This window comes from Clinocottus analis, unplaced genomic scaffold, assembly GCF_023055335.1.
Source record: "Clinocottus analis isolate CAN_PGR_092001 unplaced genomic scaffold, fCliAna1.0.p SCAF_13, whole genome shotgun sequence".
NCBI lineage: Eukaryota > Metazoa > Chordata > Actinopteri > Perciformes > Cottidae > Clinocottus > Clinocottus analis.
Window position 1 is genome coordinate 8192533 of NW_027175854.1, and position 18907 is coordinate 8211439.

The 18907-nt window shown below is 45.8% G+C and overlaps 1 protein-coding gene across 2 annotated transcripts; it reads right to left on the reverse strand.

Moving 5' to 3' along the window:
- Positions 1–1293: 1293 nt before the first annotated feature.
- On the reverse strand, positions 1294–15477 carry LOC137784315 (amyloid-beta A4 precursor protein-binding family A member 1-like). 2 transcript variants are annotated; one of them, XM_068574882.1, is made up of 13 exons: positions 14879–15477; positions 9687–11655; positions 8313–8693; positions 7875–7914; positions 7511–7656; positions 4720–4752; positions 4419–4505; positions 4120–4320; positions 3687–3866; positions 3218–3430; positions 2785–2904; positions 2516–2656; positions 1294–1933 (listed from the first exon to the last, which is right to left on the reverse strand). In XM_068574882.1, the coding sequence occupies exons 2-13, from the start codon at positions 11577–11579 to the stop codon at positions 1862–1864; spliced, it is 3507 nt and encodes a 1168-aa protein (XP_068430983.1). In that variant the 5' UTR covers positions 11580–11655; positions 14879–15477; the 3' UTR covers positions 1294–1861. The 2 variants fall into 2 exon arrangements, with proteins under 2 accessions (XP_068430983.1, XP_068430985.1); XM_068574884.1 differs by lacking the exon at positions 14879–15477 and adding an exon at positions 14629–14694.
- Positions 15478–18907: the final 3430 nt, after the last annotated feature.

Here is an 18907-nt window from a genome sequence, read left to right on the forward strand (position 1 = left end):
CAGGCATTCATACCATCTAACTGTCAGTAGGAGTTACACAGACACACACACATAATGCTGCAGAGGAGACATATTTCTGAAGGCCAACCCCGGGAAATTAGCATCTCACTGGTTCCCTTGACAAAAAGCCGATGGTATTTTTGGATCATCACAGACAATAAGCTCTGTTGCAAACACAAGTGTCTGATACTTAGGTTTTGTTCAAAAACACAATGTTTTTAGGCTGTACAAGAAACGACGCCACTCTTCGAAAGTGGGCCAGTTGACGTGATGACGCGTAGTCGTTTCATTTAGCCACGCCTTAAATTCACGAGTGACATTTACTGACATAATTTAGGCCGGAGAACAAAATGTAAAATAAAAAAAGCCATGGACTTTGAGACGAGGGAACCAGAAGTGTAAATGTGTTCACTATTTTCTGGGCTTTAGGATTGAACCACTCTGTCGGTGTTCGCCTTCCTCTTATGACTCTCCAGCCAAGTCTTCTCTGATTCCTACTATATATATTTTACACACACACACCTGTAATACGTGTGGGAGGCAGCATTTTTACAAGTGCCTTGTAGCTCTAATTTAAGTTTGGAGAAAGAAAACAACTTAGTAACAGACGGCATACGGTTCCTACTGAAAAGATATTTTAGGTACATTTGTTCCGTCCACACTGACCAAATACAATCCGCAGATTAATTTAAATGGAAACGGTCCAAATGTTTCCGTTTATTGGACATTTGGTAAAGAGGCACACAGAAAAATTATGGAGATGCAAAGTTGTAATTCTGAGATACAGAAGGATTTCAAGAAGGCAACATCTGTATTTCATACCCATGAGATAACGCATTACAACATGTGGAAGCGGTTCTGTATTTAACTCGGCTGCAATTTTTACGGCTTGTACATAAAGAGGCGCAGCACAACACTAATGTACGGTTTGTCTTTTTAGCTGCTTCCAGGGACAATCCCAGTTATTGCATATGTTTTTATAACGGCTATAAAGTCTTTGTACACAGGAGCATGTGGTGATGACAATCATGTGGGTTTATCTAAATGTTTGTGACTGTGCTCTTTTTTTAGTTTGTGATCTCTGTGTTACTGAACAGACTCTTGGTAAATTCAAATAAATAAATCTCTTTTTACATTTTTTAAAAACTGATTTTTAAATGTGTATTTTGTTTGGAGAGATTGTCGTGTCACATCAGTTACACAAACACACACATACATACACACACACACACACACACACACACACACACACACACCAAAGCAGGGTGATAAGCATTCTCACCCAATCACACTTTGCAGCTAATGTGGGGCTTTTAAGTTCTTATTTTGAGTTGGTGGCTTGATGGTTCGTGCAGACCTCAATGCAGTAATCTTTTGTCTCATTACAACTTCAGCCTTCAGCTCAGGTCCTGTTGGATAAAACAAACCAGAGTCTACCGACAGCGCCTTTCCTTTAGAGTTTATTGTACATGCATTCCCCGTTAACTTGACTACTTCAGTTTAAAAGTTGTTCATCATCTGGGTTGCCCTGATAATTTATAGGTCCGACATGATTTAGAGTACATTCAGATATTACAGCTATTTAACCAAAAAGGTAATATTTACTCTGTTTGCCACCTAAATGATACACAATAAAATCCACTATTTCTCTTTGGTCAAACATAACACGTCACATTAACACTCGGCCTCGTGAGATAATCTGTCTTCTGCTGTCATACTATAGATTTACATGTTTACATGACAGTGTACTGTACAGATTAAGGCAAGTCAAGTGAACTCAAACGGGATACAGAGAGGAGACGGGTCTTTTTCAACAGAAAGAGGGACGGACAGCAGTAGTGAGAAGGAGGTGAGACGAGGTTCAGATGTAGACGGGTTGCTCCTGTGCCGTCAGCAGACGGTACATGGCTGCAGGCATCGTCTTCATGTGGATCTGGAGCAGAAAGAAGCCAAATGATGGAAATTAAAAACACGAGCGAGACATTTCTTTCAAAAGCAACTCAACACTTTCATGCATGACTGTTTTTAAATGATTTGAATGCACAATATTAACATGAATTATCCAAAAATTATTACAGGATGCAGTGAACATTACGGTCCAGAAATACATTTAAAAAAGAACAACCGGCGATCACATGGTTTGTGATAATAATTAGCATTTCTAACCCTCTGGGGAGCGTGAACATCTTCAATGATTCCATGTGAATATGAACAGGAATGTTTTGGGTTAGAGTCATAAAATCAACTGCTTAAACTTTCAAAACTATTGTCAAGGAAACTAAACATGTCCTGCAGATGCTACAAACCAACAGATGACCAAGAAACGGTGGGATTATTTCCTTTAAGCTCCTGGAAAGCTTTTAATGTGAAACATGTGAGTGTTACTGACATTAGCTTTACTCCAAAAGAGACAAAAAAGTAAGACTTGCAGGCCTATTTCATGTAGGAAGTGTTTTTTTTATTCAAAAATGAATTACCTTGATCTAAAACATCAAAAGACCAGAACTCCTCCTACCTCTCCCATGGCGTTGGACAGAATCTGAACGATCTTCTCGTGCGGCGTCGCCACCACACTCTGGCTGTTGATCTCGATGATGCGGTGGCCGACGCGGACGCCTCCCCGCTCCGCGATGCCTCCCCTCATCAGGCTGCAGATCTGTGCAAGTTAAGGACATGAGAGAGAGGGGGAGGTGAACTCCAAAGCCTCCAGCAAAGACAGCTGTGAGAGGATACTTTCTCCTGCGACAGTTAACAAAATAAAAGCTCTTCTTCAAGCATACTCACGATGCCATTCTGGACGCTGAAGCCCAGCTGGTATCTGAGGTCCGGCCTGCGGATGAGCACCATGGTGACGGGAGGACACCTGACGATGTTCAACTTGATCCTGGACTGAGACTTGAGACCCTGAAGGAACACAGGAGACACAGGGACGGCTTTCTACAGCAGCGATATACATATTCACACTAGATAGTGATGCTTTTTTTTAATACTTTAATTTTTTTATCTAGATAGTGATGCTTATTGCAAAAGAACATGGATGATGGATCGGTTGAAGAAAAAATCTTTGCGTTAAACACACACATTTCTTTGATATAGTGTTGTATAGTTCCCAAGACAAGCACATGAAGAAAATGCCAACACACTCACTGTAAAAAGCAACGCAAGGAAAAACATGTTTTAAGCACTAACAACAAAAGAAAAGTTCTGCGCTGCATACCTTGATGATGCTCTGGCAGGTGCTTAGCGGTAAACCCACCAGACTCGTCCCGTTGATGGTCATGATCTGGTCTCCGATGTTGAGTCGACCGGACTTCTCCGCCGGCCCAGCATGCATCATGCTGGCAATGATGACGGTGGGGAGGATGGACCCCCAGCCCGACTCGACTATCACCACACCCAGAATCTCTCCTTTCTGCTTCTCAATGTAAACCTGCAAGGAAGCGCCGCCGGTTTACATTTGGGAAACTTTTATTTAAAAGACTTGTGTTCATATATTTCTAACATGATTTGACCTGAACGTGAAGGTTCTTTGTATGAAAGTTGCAGAACACACGAAGGCCAGTCATTAGGTTAAGTGGAAGATGCTATTCTATTCCAGCAGACGTTTATCTCCGGAGGCGAGAATGAAACTCAAGAAGTCCATGAGGAGCTGCCGTGACTGTGCTGCCCCCTACTGGTTCACTCACATCTTTGCAGTTCTCTGACTTGGAGAAGTGGATGAGGTCGTCGTTGTACATGTCCTGAGTGTTGAGCAGGTCGCTGTACTCCCTCTGGCTCAGATCCTCGGGGTCGATGCCGTTGGCCCTGAGGAACTCCTGGTAGGCGACGCTGAACGACTGGCCGATGGACTGGGCTATGAGCTGGGCCTTGAAAGAGGAGGAGGAAGAGGAAGAGGAGAGGGAGGAGAGCAAGAGCTCGTCAATGACGGGTAACTGGTATAGTCTGTGCAAGACAAAAGCCATAACATCGTACGTTAAAGGTGTGTTTACAGTACACTGAAAGACACGCAATAGCGTTACATATCATCAGTATTACAATGTTACAATATTCATTTTCACACTGTGAATGATATGAATAGTTGAGGATAATAAAACAACAGAATAATAATCAACAACTCACATCCTCTGACTCGAAGACGTGGCAGATCATCCTGTACAGCCGCCTGTCGTCGGGGCTCATGGTGGTTTGCTCGGCCGTGTGGTCCAGGTTGTCCTGTGCGCTGCGGGAGCGCACCATCTTCCCCCGGGCCATCAGCACCACCATGTTACCGATGTCCGCTATGTAGGAGATCGTCCTTAGCGGGAGGTCCATTAAAGACTCCTGGTGATCCCAACAAGGAAAGGAAAGGATGAGGGTGACGTTGCCCCTCCAGAAGGCGTCCCCTCTGAGGTGAGGAATGCTTGTTCTCACTGCCATACCTGAGTGTCTGCATTGAGCACTTTGATCCTCTGCGTGGACATGAACAGATCCACCTCGGCAGTGGCCGGAGCCTCCCCGTCGGGGCTCTGCGTGGAGAGAAGAAGCAACAGGTCGTGAACGGCCGTGGAGGAGAGCGGCGCGGGTGGCCAGAGCCATCAAGTCGTTGGCACGCGAATAAAGACGAATGGATGTCAAATCCAGACGTGTCGGCGCGCGAAACTGTTCTCCTCGTCTGTACTTTACAAGTCATCTGTTACATGTAGCACACAATCACGGGGAGACTGAACTAAAGTAGCTTACCTGTTTCCTGTTCTTGGCCTGCTTCTGAGCAGCCTGCGATGAGAAAGCAGAAAGACTCAGAACAGAGACTCAGAGGAGCATCAAGACAACAGAAGCATAAGAAAATGTCTCTCAGGGCGGACGGACAACAGCCTAAACGCCTCACTCCCCGCCTCCGTTCCAAATGCAAAATTAAAGGGACAAAAGGACCTCGAAGGTGTGTGTGTGTGTGTGCGTGTTGGAGGACAGCGATGTGTTGCTGTCCATCACGTGTGACGGGAGCAGGCTGCCAGAGGCCTTCGCAGTAAACATGATCACAAGTCTCCTCTTCATCGATGTGACACAAGCGGCCCCGGAGACGGAGAAGCGGCCGCATGTGTTTCGCCTCATGACGACTCGGGGTGTGTTTGTGTCTCCGAAATGTTGCCGCGTGTCCAGTATTTGGTGTCCGTGTCTCTCAAAGGTGTTACATCCAAACCTGTCAGCTCACGCTCTTTCTAGATTTAATCCAATGAAAGCTTTGAAATATATATTTTATTTAGAAGAGTCTGAGCTTCTACGTGGATTCAAACTGTGTGATTCATTTCAACAGAGGTGGCCTGGATATCTTCTTCACTATCTGCTGTGAAAAAAACCATTAACATAAATAATAACTGCATATTTGTTGTTCCAACGATCATGTTTTTTTTTGGACCCCGGGACAATGTGTAAAAACATTTTTTTTTCATTTTACAGATAAAACAATTGACAGGTTAATCAAGAAAATGCAATAAATGTTCACTGCGTTATTCAGTCGCGTCCTCTCCATCATTCTCTCTATTCTATAATTGAGATTCATAACCTGTCTCTCAATGTCATCCCACACCGTCCTGCCCGTGGAGCTTTTCTTCCTGTTGAATTGTTTATTTTTTTTTCCTTTCATATTATCGATTAACGTCTGCATTTGTGTCCGCTTGTGAGCTCAAATGTATCAGCTTCAATCGGGAATATTTTCAAATCCAAGATGTCAAAACTCAGTTTCCTTTTTTTAAATACATTATCTTTGATGGCCATTAAAACTAGTACAAGATATTTCCATTTCAATCAATTCATCTATATACTTGTGTATGTGATGTGCATTAATTTTTTAAAAACCCTTAACCTCTCCCTCAGTTCCACACAGATATCAGATCAGTACTTTGTATCATCCACGTTTTAGTGTCGGATCAGTGCTTCCCTCCAAGCGATGCCCAGCCTGTGAGACAGCGATCCTCCTCTCTGTCTTTTCCCATTCTAATATATATATATATATATATATATATATATATATATATATATATATATATATATATATATATATATATATAATACCGTCTCTGAATTCCTCCCTCCCCGTCGGTTTATCAGATCATAACAGAGGCAATGTCCTGGATCTGTCACCCACCCAGAAAGCAGAAAGTTTGGCTCAACTCACGTCCTCTTCCTGCCTCTGAATTCCTTCACTCGACTCTCCAAAATGCCCATCTCTGCCGCTCACGCAGTACTAAGTTTCAATGCCATCTGCAGGGTATTGTTAAAAAAAAAGTACAATACCAGCACCCCTAACGTGAACCCCATACCGTACATTTAATACTTTTAATAAAATGACGCCACCAACGCTTATATATATATATATATATATATATATATATATATATATATATATATATATATATATATATATATATATATATATATATAACATACCCTGCTTTATGTTGCTGCCACAGTGCATGATGTCATACGCAGCACGCGAAGAGAAAACACTTCTTTCTTTGATCACGGTGATTGAACTAAGTACATCAGCGCATATAAACCTGGTTTCTATGTGTGTGTGTGTGTGTGGGTGTGTGAACACTGTGTGTGACATCATGCACCGTGACCGCAGCATAAAGCAGGGTTACAGTCTCCGGGGCATCACAGTCTTGCTCAACGATTTATATAACATCCCTTGGAGTGGAGGAGCGAATCCTGTACGACTGCAGATCGGGAGCAGTGATGTGTGACTGATCCCAGAGACGTATTGCCTGCTGGCTGTGTTGCCCGCTGAGGGTTTCTGACTTTTCAACAACCAAAAAAGAACCAAATATGAAGCGGACCTCAGTTACATTACTGAGGGTCTGAAGCGTGTAGGAAAATGTATCTCCAGACCGAGGAGATGTGGATTTGATCTCTGAGCGCCTTGCCGTCTGCTGTTAGCTGTATTATTAATCAACCAGAGTTTCCTCCTTGTGCCTCCGCCAGTGGAGCGTCAGTTTATATCCATGCCTGTCCAAAATGTCTTGTCGTCATCACATTTAGCGGAGCATGATGTGTTCAAATTTTTTAGTGACAGCGACCTTGACCTTTAACCCCCAAATTATCATCCGTTCATCCTCAAGTCCAAATGGACGTCCGTACCGGATTGATCCCTACGAAGAGAATCTGACGAGAATTTCATATCAAAAACGTTCCTGATTCCATGTGTAGTTTAATCAGTCGTGACGTAATGCACTATATTTAACCTCCGCCATTTTATTTGAGGGCCTGATTTCTGACAGGTGAATTTTATACACTACTACATATAGTGCCCTCAAACATTCTTCTTACAAAGTACTTATTCTAGTACAGGTCACACTTAAGTTGCCAGTGAGGATGCTAAAGGAAGAGGATTGATTCCTGCTCTCATTAGAGTAAAGTACCGAGTGGCTATCATATAGATGCTAGCGTGTGAAGGAACGGGGGATTGTCCTGTTATTCCCTCACTACGATGCGACTGCAGGAAGGACTCAAATAAGCCGTAGTCTGCTCTCACCCGGACTCTGCTCATGGCCTCCTGTGCCTGCTGCATGCGGGCGCTCTTTGTGGGCGTCCTCTCGGACAGCAGGTGGGTGCAGCCCAGGTACGTCGCTGCAAAGATGATGCCGTCGATAAGGTCCTCGGGGTCGCATGGTCCCGGTACTGCGTGGAACCGACGGCGCTCGTTAGATGATAGATAGATAGATAGATGTAGACTTTATTCATCCCCGAGGGGAAATTTGTTTGTCAAACACATTTACACGAGAGTAGCCAAGCGTGCAGATCAAAAACGAGATCACAGAGATAAACAATGACGTCTAGAGATGCATAGAAGGAGAGCTGCGATGGGTATTTGGATGTTCATATGCGAGGCAACTCACCGTCCACGAACGTTGGAAATGGAGGAAGAGCTCTGCGAAGCTGAAAAAAGGAAAAACTATATTACCATCCTTGTTTTTTTACTCGCATACTTCAGGGCTTTCCTAACTCATTTAAATTCTGCAGGACTGCTGCAAGATAAACACGAGGAGAAGACGCCTGCCTAGGCAGAACGCACCATTCAGTCTGCCATGGATTTTTATAAAATGACACCGGTTTGATCTTCTTCCTGTGTTTGTTTACACTTTGGCAATGTGGCTGGATTAAAAGTAAATACTAAATATATTAAATTAGCTTTCAGCGGTTCCTGTTTTGCAACGTGCTAATAACAGATGTGCAGAAAACTGTCACAGGGTTACTTTGACACTAAAAGAATTTCTGAAGCTATAAAGAGCATCGTTTTGACTGTATTTCACGGATGTTTATTCACAAACTCTCACCTCCTGGAGAGTCGGCTGCTGTGGAGGAGACTGTGGCTGAACTTGAGGTCGCGGCCGCTGAGCCGGAAGCTGCTGCTGCTGCTGCTGCTGCTGCTGCTGCTGCTGCTGATTCTGTTGTTGATGCTGATGTTGGCGTTGCTGATGAGGGGGTTGGGGCTGCGTGTAAGCGTGCAGTGGCCTCGCGGCGTCTCTCGGCTGTGAGTGGTGGCCCTGGTGGTGGTGATGGTTGTGTTGGGGCTGCGGCTGGTGATACTGCTGCTGCTGAGGATGATGTGCTCTGGATGACTCGGCTCTCGGCGAACTCGCCGGCTCCCGAACCGGAACTGATGCGTAGCGGGACGGAGACTCCGACACCGACTGAGCGGGGGAGTGGGGAGGAGACTGAGCGAGTGAAATGGAGGGGAAAGAGAAAAAGAGAGAAGAACAAAATATGATTATTTTCTGAATCACTACTTTTAAACTGCACTTCATCCACAGCAACTCAGCTGACATCTTATTCCAATGATGCATGATTCAGGAGTTTGGCATTAAGCCAACATGAAATGAAATGAGAGCCGGGGATGTAAATCTTGTTGTAAAACTTCCCGTAAGCAATGAAATCTAATTGAATTCCTGCAACACTGCAGACTACCACGGGCAATTTCACTTATCAGCACAGCCTTGAAAGTATAGCTCAATATTTTGAGAGCAAAATAGGAACAGCACGAAGAAATAAAGAACTAAGTCTTAGAATAATAGTTGAACCTTAAAATGGTCACTTTTAACGTCTCGGTTTCTGCACACGTTAAAAGGAAAAGTCTTTCTGAACTGATATTGTCTGCTCATCTCCTGAATGTTGAACAATTCCTTTTTATTTCTTGCTTCCTGCTGTGTCATGAACAACAATAATCAGTGCGGCTGTAAAGTGAGCGATAACGACATCTTTTTTCATTTAACTGGGTCATTTATGGGAACCGGTTCTGAATATTAAAACGTTTCTATTTGATTCTTCTCTTCATGCGGTGCCACAAACACCAGAACACTCTGTTCACTGGGAATTGTGCAAAACAATAATGCAGAAAAAATAAATCTCTCTGCAAAACCGACCTCCCCGCTTTTAAAGTATGAAACTATTCCATTCTTCCCAGAGTCCAAAGTACAACTACTTTGACTGGATTTCCCAAACCCATTGGGTAACTTTAAGAAAAGTGCTACATCAGGTTCAGTGGGACGACAATGATGAGTGAATATAGACTTGAAAATATTGCAGTTTTTCATGTGACACTTAAGAAACTGTGAACGTGATCAGATCACAGTGCTGCGAGTCCTTCGGGAGCTACAGTCTTCACTAAAAGCAGAAAACTCAGCATTAATGACAGCTGAAGTCACACTTACATGGCCAGCTGTGGTCTGCAGCGGGTACCCCTCCTCTGTGGGGCTCACCTCCTGCCTCATCACCCAAATGGGCTCCACGGACTTGTCAGGTGTGTAGGGCGAGCGCACGGTCTTGATCTTCACCTCCTCGATCGCCTCCTTGATGTCTTTAATCGCCAGGATGATGGCGTCTCCCGAGCCCCTCGTACCTTCTTCCTCTTGGAGACCCTCCGAATGCCGCTCCTCCTGGCCGTCCCCCGAGCTGCTCTGCCCGGACGACGGGCTCTTGGCCTGGGTGTCCGCTTGCCTGGGGGGCTGCCTGCGGCTTTTGGCAACGGGACTTTGATAGGCGCTCTCCGCCTCGCCGTCCGACTGTCCGTCGTAGTGGTGCAGCCGGCAGCCGACCGAGCGGTAGAGAGGGGAGTGATGTGTGCCGCGGTCTCGGCCCTGCCTGGGCCCGTAATGGGAGGAGCCCTTGGTGGACGGTGAGGATGGAGCCCCTTTTTGTACATTCTCCTGTCTATGGCTGGTAAAGGGCTCCTGGCGGGACTCCTGCAGGACCTCGTGAGACTCAGTCCTCCAACCAGATTGCCTGCGGGGCTCTCGGTGTAACTCGGGGTAGGAGGTCTTTAGGGGCTCAGGAAAAGAGTTGGGATGGGATTTAGGCTCCGAGTACGACTCGTACACCGGCTCTGGGTAGGATTTTTGGTGGGACTCCGTATAAAAGTCTGCATAGGTTTTAGGGTAGGAGTCAGAGCAGGAAGTGAAGTGAGACAGCGAGCCCGATTCGGAGCAACTCTCGTCGTCATCTTCGGGCAGCAGGTCATTGTCGGGCAGAGGGCTCATACTGGTGTCCTCGCTGAAGTGGTCCAGCTGAGGGAAAGGTGGAACATCTGGGGACGAAGGAGGAGTTGGTGACTGGAGTGGCGGCGGGCTGTGGAGAGGACCGTCCATACTGAGTGAGGCCGCGCTCTCCGTGTCGGAGCACAGGTCAGTGATTTCACTTCCCAGAGCTGCAATGTCCTCCGCTACATCCTCCATCGCTTCCTCCTCAACCTCCTCCTCCCTCTCTGCGCGTTCCTCCGGCCCACCATCGACTGTCTGCATGTCGTTCTGGCTGCAGCTGGAGGGATCTGTGGTTGAGCGGTGGTCTTCGTCATCCTCCGCTTGTTCTTCATCGTCGTACTTATCCTTAACTTCCTCCAATTCCTCTTCACACTCCACTTTAGGCTCCTGGAGGTCCTCTTGTACTATAGCAGGGGGTGTGTGTTGGGGGTGGTGTTGCATTTTATGCGCTGCAGGACCAGGTGAGAGTTGGGTGGGGGTGACAACTGCAACAGGACTCTGGTGAGGAGATCTCCTGTCCTGCAATTGGTCGATTACAGGATTATCTAATGGGCGTTGCTGTGCCTGCACCTCTGCCGGGCCCTCCTGCGTGCCAGGTGAAGAGTCCTGCATCTCTCTGGTAGGTTGTCTTTGTCTGTGTCCTCTGAGCCTGGGGTTAGGGTCGCCGTGGCGGCGGTAACGGGTGACGGCAGGGCGGGGTTGCTGGACAGGAAGAGACTCGGCATCTCGACTCTCGTCCCCGTCCGGTCGAGAAACAGCCACCGCCGGCACCGTACCGGGACTCCGAGCCTGGCTTTGGCCCCCCTGCCCCGATGGAGGCCGCCGGCGGTGCCGAGGGGCTCCGCGACTTGTGGGTGGATGGTGTTGGTGAGGAGGCTGATGGTGATGATGATGATGATGATGATGGGGATTTGGTTCCCCGTCCTGGTTGCCCATCTGGCATGGCCTCCAGGACCGACGCACTGGAGGTTCCCCGGGCGACGTCCCGTTGGTCTGCCTGCTCCTCGGAGGCCCCTTGTGCTCCTCGCCTGCTTCCCTGGACGCCTCTCCCTGATACTTGTGGCTCATGGCTGGGGTTTGATCCGACTCCAATTCTCAGAACATGCTCCTCTTGACTCCAAGAAAACCCCGCTCATAGCACAGCCTGGGGGAGACGGAGGCGGGACATGAACAAGAAACGTCTCATTACACACACAAGTGGTCCAAGGAAGGTTTAAATGTAAAGAAGAAACCTTATAAGAGCTGGATATTGAACATTAATACTGTTCTATTTGACTAAAAGGCATTCGCCAAACTAATCAAGTAGTATTTAAACATCTTCAGGCAAACATCACCTGAACAACACTCCCACCCCCATCCACTCATCTTTTAACCAGCCTCCCACTGATCATCCCAATCTACCAAACTACACACACACACACACACACACAGAGGAAATATTACAGCGATGTTGGGTACCAGGCCGGGGAACTCCTCGTCTCAATATTGCGAATATAGTAAAAAACTAAATCCTCTGGGATTCATCTGAGTGTTTGCACTGCACTTTAATCTGCACCACATTCATCCGTCCACCCGCAGCTGGCAGATGGCCCATGACAGGAAGAAAGAAAAGGGAGGAGGTAAAAAGAAAGAGGAGGAGGAGGAGGTGGACGAGGAGGAGGAAGAGGAGGAGGAGGGACATCTCTCTGATATCAGATAAGACCTGACAGAGAGAGATGGATAGGGAAGCCATCTGAATAATAAATGCCCTCAGTGAGTGAGAAGCCCAGTTTTTGATACTTATTTAATATGACGAGGCTATCAGGGTACCCATCAGTAACGCCGGGCTTCACCCATCTGAGGTCAACGCACTGAGAAAGGAGACTAGAACGCAATCCTTCTCGATGCTTCGGGAATACTAAACTGGTTCCAGAAAAGAAAAAAGGTCACCAACGGGACAACTGTACAGTCGGATTGAAAAGAGAGAAAAAGGGCTAAAGCTTGTTGATGCAGGCTTATTGACGGCTCATCATTGCTCCTCCATATGTCTCGCTGACGCTGCTTTCAGAAGTTATTTATCTGACCTCGATGACCAGAAGGGTCCAGAAGTGTACGACTGTACATGAGACGTCTACATTTGTGGACGGACACGTTTCATATTGGATGAAGAGGAGGCAGGAGGTTTACTGAAATCCAGACTTTTCAGTGGACAGACAGAAGACACAGAGGGCAAAGGTTAATGTGGATCCTGTAATCTGAGCACAAACTACAACTACCAGGGGGGAGGGATATAAAGGGACACAGCAGGAGTGAGGGCGGACTCCCAGGGTGGCTGATGTCCCTCTCTGGCAGTGGCTGGGTGTGACTGAGAAAAGGGGGGTTTGGGTGTCACAGATGGCTCTGGCAGCGCGGCAGTGAAACGTACGCGCCTGTAGAGCGGAGCGCTGCACGTCCATCTGCCAGGCTGCAGTGAAAGCTGCGGGTTTGGGAGGTTGGGGAGGGATTTACTAGCCCATTAACTCGCTGATCTCACACTGACCGACAACAACAACACACGTGTTGTCCACACACAGGGACTGATCACCTCTTCTCATTAGCCTTTACCTTTCTTCAGTACGAGCCGAACATGTAGGGCTTCATGACGATGCAGACTCACATATCAAGTGCAATATTTATGACTGCATTTTTCATTATTTTCACCATCGGTGTACCTTTAACCAAGTATGCAATGTCATTATTGTTATGTTTAGGAATATTTTGGAGCAGCCACTGTTCGAATATGTAATTATTTCTGATGAAAACATTTAGATGATAATGGACTGGATATTATTTGGTGCTGTGGAAATACTACTGGTGGACTTCCAGCCCACTTTAAACCACTAAGGCCTACTGTGCGCCTATCCTTCATCTATCGTTATACACTATAAAAAACAATTGCCCACCTGGGAGAAACAAAATAATTACTCGAAGACTATAATAGCTTCAACTATAATATCCCATCTCAAAATTGGTGAGGTTAACAGAGAGCGATCATGAAAAGGCAACATAAAAAAAAAAAGCTTAAGTCTGAGAAAGGAACGCCCAAATGCATTACGCAACTGGCATCTATCCTCATATCACACCATTATATTAATGGAGTTATGACTCTGCCCTTAACACAGGCCCTCATACGGCTCTAACCTTAACATGTAGCCCGCACTCTGTCCCCGTGGATAAATCCTAACAAGGTCTGGGACAATAAGTTGATGGCATGAATAATCAATTACTCAACCAAGCAGAAATTTAAACAGCAATTTTGATAATCGATTTACGCGCTTCAAGCCAAAAGTGGCCAACGCGACCTCGTCCTGGCTTCTGGATTATGAGGAGTTGCTGCTTTTCACTGAACAAAACATGCATTTTGGAGGACAAATCCACGTACTCTGCATATCGTGATTGACATTGTTCTCCATTTTGCTGACATTTAAAAATGATAGATCAATAAAATGACTGGCATATTAGCCAATAATGTGAATAATCATCATGAGCTGCTCCTCTTCTCACTTTGGAGGACTGTCCTTGTCTTTCTATTCTTGACAGCGTGATTCATACCCTCTCTCCCACACCACACACACACACACACACACACACACACACACACACACACACACACACACACACACACACACACACACACACACACACACACACACTCACACGCTGACAGACTCATTCAGCGAGCATACGGTCCATGTTGGGACGCATCAATAGTCGCATTACTTACATTGTGTGTATATGTCGACTGCCCAAGAGGGAGACAATTAATCCAAGAACAAGTGCCAAATTGGCAAGTGCTTTTATTTTGAAGGTTTACTGGCTGCTTAAATCCCTTACCCCACGGCCTTGAACGCTTTTATTGTGTTAAAAAGGGGCAAAAGCCTTCTTTCTGGGATTGGTGCTTGTTAAGGGTTCGTGATCAGCCTCCTCCTCTCTGAGGTACAATACATGTTATGATCACGTCGTTATTCAGGATATGAAGCAGGTATGTCCTGGGAAACACACACACACACACACACACACACACACACACACACACGACTAAAACGCCTTACATGTAAATGTAAAGGGGGATAAATAAATAAGTGCCGCACGCTGTCACCTGTCTCCACGCCTCCCTCTCTCCCTCCGGGACGGTCCAGATTAAATCCCCGCAGGTGTCAGATCCCCCAGCAAAAACAACCCGCTCCCATTCCCATTCCGCCCTCCAGCTCCACACACACACACACACACACACACACACACACACACACACACACACACACACACACACACACACACACACACACACACACACACACACACACACACACACACACACACACACAAACCTGCGGTTTCCAAACACTTACCTGCATGTCAGAGGAGGAGGAGAGGCCCGGGTCCGGCCGCTGCAGTACGCATCGCCCCCGTATATCTCGTGCCCGCTCGCTTTGGCTCGGCTCGGCTTGGCTCGGCTCGTCCCCTCCAGACAAGTTGCTCGGGATTATAGCGGAGTGCTCAGCCCCTCCTCCTCACCGTGACATCAGAGCGGATTAGCAACGCACAAAGCGCCTTTACGAAACGCGGACGGATGCTGGGGTGGTGCGGGACACAGGCGGTTCTTCACGGCCACGAGCGCAGCCTCATCCCACCTACCGGATCATCATCATCATCATCCTTATCCTCTTCATCGTCCTCCTCTTCAGCAGCAGAGCAGCCGCATAGCGCTGCCGTGTCTCTGCTCGCCTGCTGCAACGTCACGTTTCACCAAAGGCGTCGCTGTTGTCCGTCTGCGTGTTTCGCTGCGCTCCTGGATTAATGAACCACCTTGATTGACCTTTATTTAGATCGTTCAATTGTTTCCCCGAAGACGAACGTGCACGGCGCGTTACGACACCACACATGTCGTCACGTGACAGCCGGCCCCCGGTTGGAGAACATTGCTTTCCCGGAAACTCTTCCCGCTGAAACAGATCATATTACATCTGCTGTCATAGTAAAAGAAAAAAGAAAAGAAAAAGTGATCAGTCCGGACAATCAAAGATGGCAGCCAAAAGTCACATGCTTGTTCTTCCTGGTCGGGGATAAAGCAGCATTTGAGTTTTCACTCGTTCATTACTGAAAGGACAATGGAGTGTCTTGACCTCTTTTATACCTCTTTTACCTCTTTTTATTAGAAAATAAATGTGTACATTTAATTATCCAGGTTCAGGAATGATGTGGTTGTAATGCATTTTGCTTTTTTAATCTTAACAATATATGTTTTATAGACATTTTATTAGTAGCTTAATATGTGTAAGACTTTTTTTCTCCACAGATACATTTTTTAGCTACTAGAAAAAACATCTAATTAGAAATACTTGTGTGTTTCCGACTAGGACCTGAAACGGTTTCATACAAAATGTTTGCTGAGAAAAAATCCTGCATGTGGTTGGCTTGGTCCTATCCCCCTTAAAACACTTAAAATGATAGAAAATGTAATGAATATAAATAAATGAACGACAATATACGGTGTAACACAACAATATGTGGTGTAACGTCAGGCAACCATCTTTGATTGTCTCAACTAAAAAGTCGCAACTTAGAGAAACAACATCTTTACTGTGTTGCTGTTATGTAAATACTTTTCTAGCATCGCTTTTCCTTGAGGTGTCCGGGTGTCATTATCTTCAATTTACACGCTTTGCATGTTTGGGGTTACTTCAACTTTAAATGTTAAGTTTTAAAAGATGAAAAGTGACACATTCAATTACTGATTACAAAACGTCCGACATGCAGTATCTCAATCATCTTAACAAAATGTTTAAGTTAAGCACTAACATTGCAGCGGTTTCACATCAGATATTTCTAAAATGTCCTCCCTTTGCTGTTAAAGTCAAACGAACCCTGAATATTCCAGGCCTGCGTGTCGATTGTTGTTACAGGCTGACAGGAAATAAAGTAACTAACCATGGTCAAGAGACGAGGGTGTGTGTGTGTGTGTGTGTGTGTGTGTGTGTGTGTGTGTGTGTGTGTGTGTGTGTGTGTGTGTGTGTGTGTGTGTGTGTGTGGCGCTGCTTGCATGATAATCCGGGCACGTTTTAGTGTCACTCAATGTCTGCAGAGCCCATCAATAGGGCCGCTGTGTCTCCTCCATATTGTTGTAATGTTCAGCCCCTGGAACGCATTCTCACCTAAATCACGTGCCCCCCCCCCTCCCCTCTTTTGCCAGAGCAGCAGTTACCGTGACAACAATATGCGATGGAGGATGGCGATGCTGTGGAGTAGTAACCATGGCACCCAATCTGTGACTGCTATCTTTTTTTTTTGTGTTTGCGGCCGCACGTCTCTGATCCCACACAGGCCGTCAGCATGTGAAAACACGACCGGGGAACCTCTGACCGGGCCAACGGGGAAGCTCCAGAGCGGAGAGTGCAGCGAGCGCAATCAGGTCATCAGGACGTGTCCGAGGTCAGCGGCACGCAGCCTTCATTTCATGCTCTGAGTCCAACTCCCTGCCGCTCTATTTCCGGAGACGACATCAATAATTTGTGGGCCCTCTCTTTGCATACATGCATGAAGGTATACTGTGCGTGTCTTGTTGTTAAATATAAATATATATATATATAGCACGCAGAGAGACGGACTGAACCCATTACTGGAATGAATGCACATTAGTGTTTCATCGCTGAACAAAAGTTATCTCTTATCAAGTAAAGAAAAGAAAAAAAAACCATGGCCTCAAAATGCTCAGTGCAGGTTCAAATGTATTCAGGAGACAGCCTCAGCCTGTGTGTTTAGTCGGACTGCAGGTGGCACTCTTCAGCAGGAGAGTGTGTGTGTGTGTGTGTGGTCTACAGGGGCCTTGCTCATGGGTACTTCAGTGAGAGTAAGGAAACAGTGCCGCTGTTTGACTTTAACCTCCCAGATTTCTCCCGCCGGTCTAGGAATCTAACTGGCGACAATCTGGTCGCACGCCTGCTTCTCCAACCTTTTAGGCCGCCACTCTCTTTTACAGACAATCAATCAATGTTACTTTAAAGTCATCACTCATTCCAAAAAGATCCATGTGCTATTCATCAACAAATCATTTGTAATTAATCAGTAAAGATTTTGTTTCTACATTAATCCTTGTCCGTAAGACAAAATGTTACCACTATTTGTAAATAATTTGTACATAACCTAAAAAACATAATATATATTAAAATATTTGTAATGTTTCCGCTTGTGCCATCATGGTTCTATGAGTTCTTGGGACAAAACAAGTATCAACATAATTAGACTTGTGTTTTAAATGCACATGAAATAAGAAACTAGATGATTTCTGACATTGTCAACTTGTATAAATGTGTTTAAAAATAAAAAATAAAGGGTTTGCAGAGTTCCATGAATGGCTCTGACCCGTTTGCCTTGAATGACAAAAGTGACATCATGAAATAAAGTGGTCATCGGGGGAAAATGGCATTGTGGACTAAACAAAAAAAACATTCAATGAAAAAGCAGCTGAGATGATGTTTCATCACATTGAAACATCATCTCAGTCTTACAGTGTTGTATAATTCACAAAGATATGGCTAGATTATAGATGTATTTGCAAAACCAGATTCCTTCACAGATAAAGCTCAGAGAGAAACACGAGGCGGTGGTCCCGGTGTTCCCAGATGAAGGGCGGAGGGCCGGAGGGGATGTAGCCTCTGGCAGCCAATCACATACTGAGGATAGCACGTCATAACTGTGTCATGCAAACAATAACCTCTGCATGCACTGCATATTACACCTTTCAGTTATCTATTGAAGCTTTTTTTTTTTCTTGTCGCTTAACCAAACAATAAACAGACAGCCAGGATATCAAACAGATGAAGGATGGAAATTCAAACCAGTTGAAAACGAAAACCCGTGGACACAATCCTTTGAAGTGGATCCTCTCTGTTCACTGTACAAACATAATTTGTCTGAAGAAAATAACCCATATAGCTGCAGTTAGTCTTTCTGGACATGACCAGAGGAGACTTCATCTCCGTATCTGGTCTGAAAGGGTGCCGGGCACCTCATGAGCAAATGCCGATAACCACGAGTGAGAGGAAGGTGGAGGATAGCTGGTCTGGAAGACAACTGTGGAGAGGAGGAAACAGACAGACGCAGAGAAAGCTCGTCCGGCAGATGGATCACAAATGTGGATGAAAGCGCTCCCTCTAAAATAATAACAACAGTGACGTCACAGTCTGGTCTCCTCTAGCTCTTACATCCATTCCCTTCTGCAATGAATTATTATTTTTCAATCAGTTGATAATTTACTCGGGTGTAGGATCAAGGCAGACTTGACTCATGTTCATGTTCACAAATACATGATGCCTGCAAGCTGATCAGAGCCGAAGCCAGCAGAAATATTTGAGACGGTTGCAACAGTGCTTCGTCTCTCT

Coding starts and splice junctions, on each gene's coding strand:
- LOC137784315 (XM_068574882.1), bottom strand. CDS start 11,579: ATGAGCCACAAGTATCAGGGAGAGGCGTCCAGGGAAGCAGGCGAGGAG. Junction 7,915..8,312: donor AGCAGCCGACTCTCCAGGAG/GTGAGAGTTTGT, acceptor TCCTTTTTTCAG/CTTCGCAGAGCTCTTCCTCC. Junction 7,657..7,874: donor ATTTCCAACGTTCGTGGACG/GTGAGTTGCCTC, acceptor GGTTCCACGCAG/TACCGGGACCATGCGACCCC.